The 10,370-nt window shown below is 48.0% G+C and overlaps 1 protein-coding gene across 20 annotated transcripts in view; it reads left to right on the top strand.

Moving 5' to 3' along the window:
- The window catches only part of ZNF384 (zinc finger protein 384), a 28,339-nt gene continuing 17,969 nt past the window's right edge, over positions 1-10,370 (top strand). For 2 of the 20 annotated variants that reach the window (XM_052794900.1, XM_052794880.1), the window contains exons 1-7: positions 65-162; positions 691-739; positions 1,430-1,583; positions 1,669-1,858; positions 4,586-4,652; positions 4,805-5,045; positions 5,395-5,725. In XM_052794900.1, the coding sequence (XP_052650860.1) occupies positions 1,806-1,858; positions 4,586-4,652; positions 4,805-5,045; positions 5,395-5,725 (692 nt within the window). In that variant the 5' untranslated portion in view covers positions 65-162; positions 691-739; positions 1,430-1,583; positions 1,669-1,805. Of the gene's footprint in view, positions 163-486; positions 512-690; positions 740-1,429; positions 1,584-1,668; positions 1,859-4,581; positions 4,653-4,804; positions 5,046-5,394; positions 5,726-10,370 lie in introns of those variants that run through there. The other 18 variants (XM_052794884.1, XM_052794883.1, XM_052794891.1 and 15 more) reach the window with 18 other exon arrangements.

Below are 10,370 nucleotides of genomic sequence, written 5' to 3'. Positions count from 1 at the left end.
AGCCGCCGATGACGCCGTTCCGCTCCGGTCGGTGCCCCGGAAGAGCTTGATTGGCGCCCCGCCCCTTGATCCGGAAGCGACTCGCCGCTCCTCTTTCCGGTGAGGAGGCCGCTGCCGCCGCTGGAGTCGGGGGTCGGGGTCGCCGCTGGGGGTTGGTGCCCGGTAAATTTACCGGGTGGCGGGTGTGGGGGGCGAGGGGGGGGAGACGAGGGGGAGAGCGGTACTTCCGGGTCGGAAGCGATCCGGAAGCGGAAACGGAGGAGGTTCTGTCTGTCTGTCTGGTCTGTCTGCTCGCCCGCCCGCCCGCTCCTCCGTCCTGCTGTCGGCTGTCGGACGCTCCCGGGGGTTCCGCAGCGGGAGAGCCGCGCTCCGCGCCCGGCCCCGCTTCGCCGCCGCCGCCGCGGGGAGAGGAGGAGGAGGAGGAGGAGGAGGAAGGGGCGGGGGGCGACCGGGCGGCGCGCCCCGTCCTCGGCCGCCGCCGCCGTGTGTGCGCGGGGCCCCGCGGGGGGAGGTGGGTCCGGGCCCCCTCTCCCATCGCGGCCGGTCCCCGCGGGGAGCTCCTTCCCCCGCCCATGGCCGCTCCTCCGGGGGCTGGACGTGGCCGGGGGGTCCGGGGGTCCCGCGTTACACCGTCCGCTGTCATACAGGGCCCCCCCGGGTGGTCCTGTAACCCTGGCGGTTTGTTTGCAGAGACGGCCTTGGAAGGAGGAGAAATGCAAGAGAAGGGAGAGTGAGAGGGGTAAGGAGCTCCTGGAGCTGCGTGAGTGACCCCGTCGCCCCCCGGGAGGGGGGTGGGGGGGTGTCCCACCACCGGCCACACTGGTTGGGAGGAGTGGGGTGAACAGGGTGGGCTGCCGGTCCCGGCGTTGGGGGGTTTGAAGTCACTTGAGCTCCAGGGAGCGGGAGAGAGGGGATTGACTGCCCCTACGTCCCCTGCCAGGTATCTGTCCCGCCAGGGGCTCGGTCGGTTGGGGCAGAGGGTACGCACGCGTTCGGGGAGCGGCACCAAAGTTGTTCTGGCTCTGGTGCGCGGGATTGGGGTTCGGGACTTTGTCCGGCATGTTTGGGGTGTTCCTGATGCGCATCCAGATGTGCTTGTTCTAAAGATGTAGCGGCGCTTTGAGCTTTTTGGTGCTTACGAGCTTTGTGGAAGCATTTTTGTATTTGAGCTAACAGCCTGCGTGGCCTTCAGCATCCTTAGTATTTTGCAGCAATTAAGCCTAAAAGCTCCTTGTTATTGAACAAAGATCTTGGGCAGACATGAAACGGCATTGTAAATCGTTCCCGAGTGTCATGCTCAGGGCCTTTTGTCAACTGAAAACTCTAGACTGAATAGAAAATAAAAGCTAGGTATCTGGAGAATAAAGAAAACCATATTAAAAGCCAACCTCTAAACACTTGCCTATCCAACCTTGATTGTGCCTTCCAGAAACACAGCCTCTACCTCACCGTGTACTTGCACGTGCTTTTATCTGTCTGTTTATGATTAAAGTGATGACCTGCAAAGAAGTTTAAGTCCAGCACGTTAAGTATGTGATTCTGTGAAGTACTCTGAGATCTAAACTCCAGATTCCTTGTCCCTTGTGAGTTCTGTGGTTCACTCGGTTGTTTATTTGGTGTATGTACATTTGTGGTCTGTACATAGAAGGTGTTTTTGGTTTATATCAGGAGGGTACGTTGACATCTGTCTGATACTAGACTGGTGAATAGGAAGAAGGTCCCATCTCTGGCCTGTTTGTGGAAGCTGGGATGATGAAGGCACTGCAGTGGGAACGTGCTGTGGTACAGGGTTGAAGCTCCAGCCCATGTCTGGTAGTTATAGAGCAATTGGAAGGGTTACGTGCAGAGTTCTGGTAAAGTAAGTGTGAGCAGCTTTAAAGCGGGGGCTGTGAATAGGGGTGCATGTTTTCCAAATACCCTTTAGCCTAAAAGCGGGGTAGGGGAGGGACAGCTTGGGGGTATTAGGGCAGTAGTTTGGTGGAGGAATCTTACCTTTGTTTTCTCCCTTTGGAAGACTGGCTTGCTAGTGAGATTGCATGAAAGCTTCAACTCTTACACCGTTTCTGCTTTTCCTCCACATTCTTATAACTTCATCACACTTCAGCCTTTCAAGCCAAAAGTTTTGAGGCCTGATAGCAGCTCAAGCATGAAGATTTCTGGATGGGGAGGTGGATTCTAAAAGAGTTTAATGATAACAGTGTAGTCCTCTTTTGAGAATCAATAAGCTTTATTTTGACTTGCACGCTTTGTAAACTGAGCAAACAAAAGTTAGGTGCTCTGTGAAGTTCTGGTAGGGGACTAGATGGAGACAGGCAGCCACTGAGTGCTCTGACCTGTGCTAATCTGGACTTTAGAATCTGGAAATGGAGTTGCCTTTCATTCCTTGTACTCTTTAAATAAGCAAGCTGTTGTGAGATTTTTGTTTAAATTGGCATCTTTCTGTTTAACTCCTGAAGTTTGCAGTTGAGAATCCAAGGGAGTCTTGGACTATTACAAAGTTTATTTGGAAAATGCATCTGATTATTTTATGAGACTTTATGTTTTTACAGAATCAGGTTCACTTTGATGTTTTTGATGTGGAAGCTAAGCAAATAAGGGCTTACGTATTTTAAAAACAAAAACAAACAAACAAAACCCCCCAAAACCCCAAACCCAGACTTGACATTCCAGACAAAAACCCCCTCTTGATTCAGGTGGGGCTCAGTTGCCAAGAATGCGTTATCTCTTCGTGCGTGCCCATCCTGTGGAAGAAAAAAAAGTCATGTAATTAAGCGTTACATACATAGGGCCTTGCTGTGGGCAGTGTACTTAATAATTAATTTGGCTCAGAAAAGAAAGCAGAGGAAGGAAGGTACGAGTCTTGCCCCATCAGATTCTGATTGAATCACAGCAGTGTAAACCCAGCGTAATTCAGTCAGGCAACTAGCCGTCTGACTGCATGCCACTGACGCAAGGTAAATAATTCATCCTTAAGTGTGTTTATTGGTTGATTTGTAGTGAGCGAGTGAGGCAGGAATACTTGGCTTTGCTGTTGCCTGAGCAATTCATAAAAACAAAATTATCAGGTAATTTGGTTCATTTACATACTGCTTCTCTACATAGAGGAAAATTATCTTTGCATTTTGGCTCACACGCAGCAATTCCACATGTATTTATTCTGCCCTAATACACTTCTGGAAAGTAAGTGTTTCATGCTACTCGGGGCATGCTCCTCAGCTTATCTGATGATTGAGATAGGCCCTTCAGAAATAATATTTACTCATTAATTAGACTACTGCCATATCATAACAGAAATAGGAATGGGACAATTTGCAGGTAGCTGCATGAGAAACCCACAGTGCTTGCTTTCTCTAAGCAGCTTGCTCTGCCAGATGTTCTCTGAGCATGGTTTTTGTCACACATATGTTACCTACCAGTTTTGCCATATTTGTTCAGGAATAGGTGTATCTTCTGCTTCAGGAAATACTCTTTTGTTAGTTTCTTTAGGATTTGAATAGCGTTTTCACGAGCGTAACAAGCTTTGTCCGCTAATGTTACTACACAGAGGAATGTAAGGCTTACAATGGAAAGGGCTTCTTCAGCCAGGCGTTCCTAAAGAGATTACACCCCTGTCTTCAGAGGGCTATCTTTTAGTGTCCGACTGGTCCTCTGACTGCATGGAGAGTCGAGATGGAACAGTGGGTGCTTGACTGGGGACAGAGTCCTACAGAATCTTGTCCCAAGGAAGGGAATGAAATGGGCAATAGAGAGCCATGACATGATCTCACTTGGAAATAGGGTGTCTCAGGAGCAGGGTAGTTGGGTTATTTTCCCACTGCCTAGTCTCATTGGGTGAGAGCGGAGGATCTTGTCTGTCAGGAATATTGAATGATATTTCCGGGTTTCTTTTGAGAGCGGGGCTGGGGTGGTCAGAGCGGTGGGCAGCAGGAAGTTAGGAGCCCTAAGTTTGACTTCTTGGTCTGCTGTGGCTGTCTGTTATCTTGGGCAAGTCTGTTTCCCTCTCTCTGCCTGTCTTTCTTCCTGTGTAACATAATGCTAATGTCCCCTTGCTGCATCTGGGTCCTTAGCATTGAGCTGGGGTGGAGGGACAGGCAAGGTTCAAAATTTTCACTGCTTGTGGGGTCAGACTGTCTGTGACAGTGAAAAATGGTTTTCAGCTGTATTTGCCTGGTTGCAGATGCACAGACTTCATCATTTATGCCATGTACTTGGGTGGATGATAATTGGGGAATGCTGGAGGTGTTCTGGGTTCGTAGTCAGTCCTTTTTTTTTTTTTTTTTTTTTTGCATGGAGGACTCTTGGGCAAGAGGCGTTTGAGATGGACCCAAGCCTGGGGGAATAGCAGGCACCTTTTTCCACTGGAAATAATTTTTGGATTTGGGCAGATAGCTCAAAAGTGGGGAGAAGTTGCTCAAGTAAGACAGGGGAAATTAAGGAACTGTCACAGCGTTAGACTGAGTCAGTTCCATGTTGGAGTCTCTTTGGGTTTAATGTTCTTTTTGTGTGTGTGTGTCTGTCTGTCTGTCTTCCTTCTCCTCCATTCCTCTTCCCTTCCCCCTTCCTCTTCCCCCCTGTGCCCAGCTAGGATGGAAGAATCTCATTTCAACTCCTCCCCGTACTTCTGGCCAGCAGTGCCCACCGTCTCGGGACAGGTAAGATCTTTGTCTTCCAACCTATTATGCTGGTCTTGCTTCCTGTTAGAAGTTGATGCATGATTCGTGTTTCTGTTGCATTTCTTGCTCAGCCAACTGCTGGGAGCAGCTGTGCCAGAGTATTCTAAAAGCTGTTCTTCCCACCCGTTTAGATTGAGAACACCATGTTTATTAACAAGATGAAGGAGCAGCTATTGCCTGCAGAGAAGGGCTGCAGCCTGGCTCCCCCCCACTACCCTGCCTTGCTGACAGTACCCACCTCTGTGGCCCTACCCACTGGTATCTCCATGGACTCGGACACCAAGCCGGAGCAGCTGACACCACACAGCCAAGCCCCTGTGACTCAGAACATCACCGTGGTACCGGTGCAGTCTGCTGGGCTCATGACAGCAGGTAGGGGACTCCAAGGGCTTTGGCGACATACGAAGGAGACTCTGGGAAGGGGGGACAGGGGGTTCTGGAGAATCCTCTTTGGGCTGTAGATTATTCCTAGCCTTACTGGTGGCGTGGACTGCCTTGGCATGGTTTCACTGTGAATCTCTAGGCACTCCATACATCCACGCTCTTTATGGAAGTCTGACTTCCAGCAGCGGAGACTGGGAGTGTGTTGGGGAGGGTAGGCTACTCTTCTGGTTGCGTTGTAGTCAAAAGTAGATGTATAAAGCTTGCTTCTGTGGGATAAGGAGGTTGGACATAATTAGAGATGTAATAACTGACTTCCTCCATCTTTCTTTGTTTGCAGGTCCTGGTCTGGTGATAACTTCCCCGTCAGGTTCCTTGGTGACCACAGCCGCCTCTGCCCAAACCTTTCCCATCTCAGCTCCCATGATTGTCTCTGCGCTACCCCCTGGCTCCCAGGCAGCCCTCCAGGTGGTTCCTGACCTGTCCAAGAAAGGGACAACCACCCTCTCCGAAGGTGGTGGGGGTGGCGGGGGTGGGGGAGTTGCCCCCAAACCGCCCCGGGGCCGGAAGAAGAAACGATTGCAGGAGTCGGGGCTGCCAGAGATGAGCGACCCCTTTGTGCTGTCAAACGAGGATGATGAGGACCAGCACAAGGATGGCAAGACATACAGGTGGGGAGCGGGGTTAAACCTTGACTGTTAAACATTGCATGGGGATGGGGGTGTATTTAACCCTTCAGAGGGTTACACGGGGAAGAAGAGATCTCTGCCTTTTCCCTGTAGAGTCCCTGAGTAGAGAATCTTTCAGCTGCAGAAAGAGTTGAGTTTTCTCTCTAATCAGGAGTGTTTGCAAGCTGGTGGGTTGACCCAAAACTAAGGATCTCCTTCTTAGTGGACAGCCTTGATTTCCTGAATATACAAATGTTAATCTTACTCGGTTAGCTAATGACCAGGGTGTTACGGAGGCTAAACCGTATCCTTGATGCCACAGCCGGGTAGTATGGCTGGTGTACTGCAGAATGCAGTACTACCTGGTGCAGCTAGAGCACTTCTGATGTAGCTGAGAGCCCTAGTGTACCCGGGTGCTCCGAATTAGGGCTCCAGTCTGTCCAGTGTAAAGACTACAGACTGGAGGCACACAGAGCAGGAAGTGAACTGTGGTGATAGTGTCTGCTCCTGTGCGCATTGCCCCTTGTGATCTCCTCCTATTCAGCATTCCCAACAAAACAGGAAAAAAAAAAGTGTATTTCTGAATTAGGTGTAAGGTTGTTTCTGAGCCCTAAGGGTATCAGATAAGAGGGGGGAGAGTTCTGAGCCCTGAGGTTGGGTTTCTGAGCTTGGAGGGATGTGGCCTGAGTTTACAAGTGAGTGGTGCAAAAGGGAGAGATTAACTAGGAGGGGATACTTAAACCAGAGGATAAGGAGCATGGGTGTTTTAGAGAAGGTGGGAACTGGACGGAGCAGGCAAGTGCTAGGGAGGAAATGTGATGGTTTGTCTTAGTTGGGAAGCCGGAGCACGTATGGGTGACCTAGTGATAGGTGTGTCTCAGGGATGATTAAGATCAATAAGAGGCAAAGTAGTAGCCAGATGGAAACAGAAGATGGTCCCTAGCTCTTCTCACTTCCCTACTATGTGTACATCATCCTGTCTCAAACAGTTCCCCTTTTACCATCCTAGACCCTCTTTTTTTGTACAGATTTAGTTATGTTTCTGGAATTAAGTCATAACAATATGAAGGCATCTATACAGAATCGGTGCACCCACCCCAGGCACTGTTTCATTATTAACTATAGCATTTTTAAAATGTTTACATTTTTAAATCAATACAGCTAAATGGGTACAAAACCAGAGCTTGGATCAGCCTTTTTATTCTCTTACCCAATGTCCCAGTTCTTCCACTTTGAAAATAATCAGTGTATGGTGAAGAGGGGTGGGAGTGTTAGGTAGCTTGCTATTTGTAATCCTACCATTTATTTTGGGCCTTAGCCACAATTCCACACTACTCAAGCTGCTTACAGTCTGGGTTGCTAATTAGGTTGTTAAATATGTATTTACAGGGGACACAATTGGCAGTGAACGCTAGAATTAAAGCTGAACCAAAGCTTTAATTATAGCTCCATGTTTACTTGTAAGTTTGGAAAAAAATGCCCAAGACCAGGTGGAGTGACTCAGCAGAAACTTTATGAACACGCATAGTCTGTGTAACAGCTCATGAAAAAGACTTTGCAGGGAAAAACCGAATGAGTTTATATGTAGGAACATGTAATCAGGAAGATTTCCTGTCTTCATGTTTTGTCCGAGTGTGGTACCTCTGCCTCCTCCTCCAGCCCCCATCCCAAGCAAGCCTTCCTCTGAGCAGTGCTAAGGTGCAAGATAGCTAAATTGAGATTTATTGAAGACCACCAAGGATTACTTCTGCCCTCCTTGGGTCTCCTCTTTGGCGGATGCTTTCGATGTGCAAGTTTGGAACTAAAAATGATTGTTGAAAAAATAAAGGAAAATGCTATCTTTTCTTGGAGCTGTGGGAGAGAAAATCTTTGTGAAATACAGTAAAATTGTTTCTCCATAATATGCATATGAATAGACCTGCAAGTTAAAACTTTGAGGACTCCTGGATTTCTTCTGTATTCTAGAGGATGATTTGGGTAGTTCCCGTTACTACAGTATGCAGATACATCCCAGCTAAATTAAGACTGGGTGAGGTTCATCTGCTCCCTTCTCAGGCTGGAGGAGGAGTTGCTTGTGGTATTCATATGTCTACGTTTGTATGATTTCACTGATTCTTCCGATGATACACTGAGGATGATCTAGTCAGATGCCTGGAAGGAGTTGTACTATATTGATCAACATGACTTTTTTTTTTAATACCCAATTCCTAAAGCCTGGGATTATTTTGTCAAATTATTTTTTGGTTTTAAGTTTCTTTTTGAGGTCTGTGAGCTCTCTTGTCCTGAGTGCCTGGGCAGGTGGCTAATTTTCATAATTCCTGACTCCTAGTGTGTTGGTGAAGACAGAATAAGGCCTTGAACAGATAGCACGGCAAGGCAGATTTGGAAGGAGTTGGAGCACAAAGGTGATACGCGTATTGCAGCTCATCCCGTTCGCTACCAAATGTAGAGATTCGTGCTCCAGCAAATGGCAGCTGTTCTGCTGCTGTATCATCTCTAAAAGTGAATTAGTAGTCTGCTGTGAAAGCGGTGCAAGAATCTTTGTGATTAGGTTTTTCCTTGTAAGAAAAAGTGCAAGGCTTTTGCCAATGATGGTGTTGCTTGCAGATCTTGGAAATCTAGTTTTAGGATTAGTCTGGCAGAGTCCTTGGTGTTTTGCTTTGTGCTATAAGAAGAATGCTTGCACCTGCAGGGGACAGCATCTAACCCAGTCCTGTGAAGCATTTTCCTTCATGAGTAATGTCACTTCAGTCTTGTCTGGATTAATTGTCAGCTCTTTGTTAATCTTTCCTGACATCTTTGTAGAATTTACTTTTTCTGTGGAAAATGAGATCGGCATCAAGAGTCTTGCTCTAGATGCTGGCAGTGTGAAGCACATGGCTGCTTCTCAGTACTTTAAAAGGTGTTGAGGAAGAGAGAGCGAGCATGGATCCTGGAGACAGTAGTATTGTTTCTTAGGACTGTTTTGGTGCCTGTACCTGTGCACTTTTAGAAGTCTGGTGTGATGTGATCAGTGGACAAGGCTGATGAAGTGGTTCAGCCTCTCTGGGCCAGATCATGAGTGCTATCTCTCTGACAAACAGTCCTCTAAATAGTTTCTTCTTTGCAAGAGGAAGAGACCTCTCTATAGGCGTTGCTTGGTTCCAGTATTATGTTTGTAAAGGTTGGGACAAATACCAGTTTATAATCTGGCATGGTTTTGCAAGCTGTGCTTTGGAACCTAGGATACCAACAGAAAGGTTGTAGGCTTGAGAAGGGCCTTGCCATCACACTGTAACCAACAAGCTCTGTGTTCCCCACCGCTAGTTCTGAGTTTCCCTGCTTTCACTAGGTTGTGGGAACAGCAGGGGTTTGGGGTTTGGGAGACAGTAAGCAGCGGAGGAATAGGAAGCTTCTGAGATGAGTCCAGGGTGCAAAAGTGTATAGAAGCCTTAGAAGGCTTAGCCAGAAGCAGAGTTGAGCTGTAGGAGGTGAAGAAGCTGCATGAAGGCCCCCTTCAGTAAGGAAATTAGGTACACAAGGGGTGCCAGTGGTTTGAATACAGCAGGTGGGCATATCTCATTTTAAGCCTTTTTTTTCTGCCCTGTACTGGATTTAGCATTGCTGTTTGAACTTCCCATGGTTCTGAATAGATTTGAAATCTGGTGGCTATGGCTTTTGTAAGCCATGTATATCTGTGAAAATATGGTCAAATTTGGCCAAGTTGTAAGCTTGGAAAAAATCTGTTAAGCATGCTCTGAGATGCTTTATAGTTTGGTAGTTGAAATATGCGAAGATTATATCCTCTTTGATGTTTCCTGAGGCTTGCATGACTCCAGGCACTGACCAGACTGTCTGTCTCCACAGAAGAGATAAATACATTCTAACCTCTCTCACTTTCTATATGAGCTGGACTACATGTGTACTCTCTCTGCAGCAATAAGCATCTTCTAGACCAGCGCTGAAGGGCCAAGCATGCTTTTCCTTTAGTCACAGCTATTCCCCCTTCTGCTTCAGAAGGGAGTCTTTTGTGCCCGGTGTTGACAGTAACCTCCCCCCTCTGATGGGCACAAAGGCAACGTGCGAGAAGACACTGCTTTGTTCAAATGTAATAGGGACGAGAATGAGATATGGGCAGGGCCCACGGAGCTGATTGTGTCCAGGAAGTCCAAAAATTTGGTAGAGCAGAGATGGAAATCGGAAGGGAGGAGAGAGAAAAGTCAAGAGCCTACAAACCAGGGAATGCAGCAGGGGATGTGATGGGGAGCCTATTTGCAAGGGGGGGATGGCACGGAGATAAGCTATGAAGGGCCAAGGCTGCGGGGAGGAAGAAAGCACCAGATCTGCTAGGGGCTAGAAAATGAGGAGATACCTAGAATTAGCAGAACAGATGGGGACAAGAGCATGGGATGTGGACAGACAAAGAGAAGTGGGGGGGAGATGAGACAAATGTTAGGTAATTGAGGGAATGAAGTAGGGAAGAGTCACTGCAGCAGAGGATAAAGAGGCTGGGGCATGTGGGTAAAGAGCTTGGGCCTGGGTCTTGGTGCAGGAGAGAGGGGATTGCAACAGGCTAGAAGGCTAAGGGCAAAGCGGGAATTAAGTTTGAAGCGTCAGGCAGAAAGTTTGACCACATTCCCTCCAAAGCCTAGAAATATTAAACCCAATA

Source organism: Harpia harpyja, chromosome 8 (assembly GCF_026419915.1).
Source record: "Harpia harpyja isolate bHarHar1 chromosome 8, bHarHar1 primary haplotype, whole genome shotgun sequence".
In the NCBI taxonomy this organism is placed as follows: domain Eukaryota; kingdom Metazoa; phylum Chordata; class Aves; order Accipitriformes; family Accipitridae; genus Harpia; species Harpia harpyja.
This window is presented reverse-complemented; position numbering and strand designations above follow the sequence as displayed.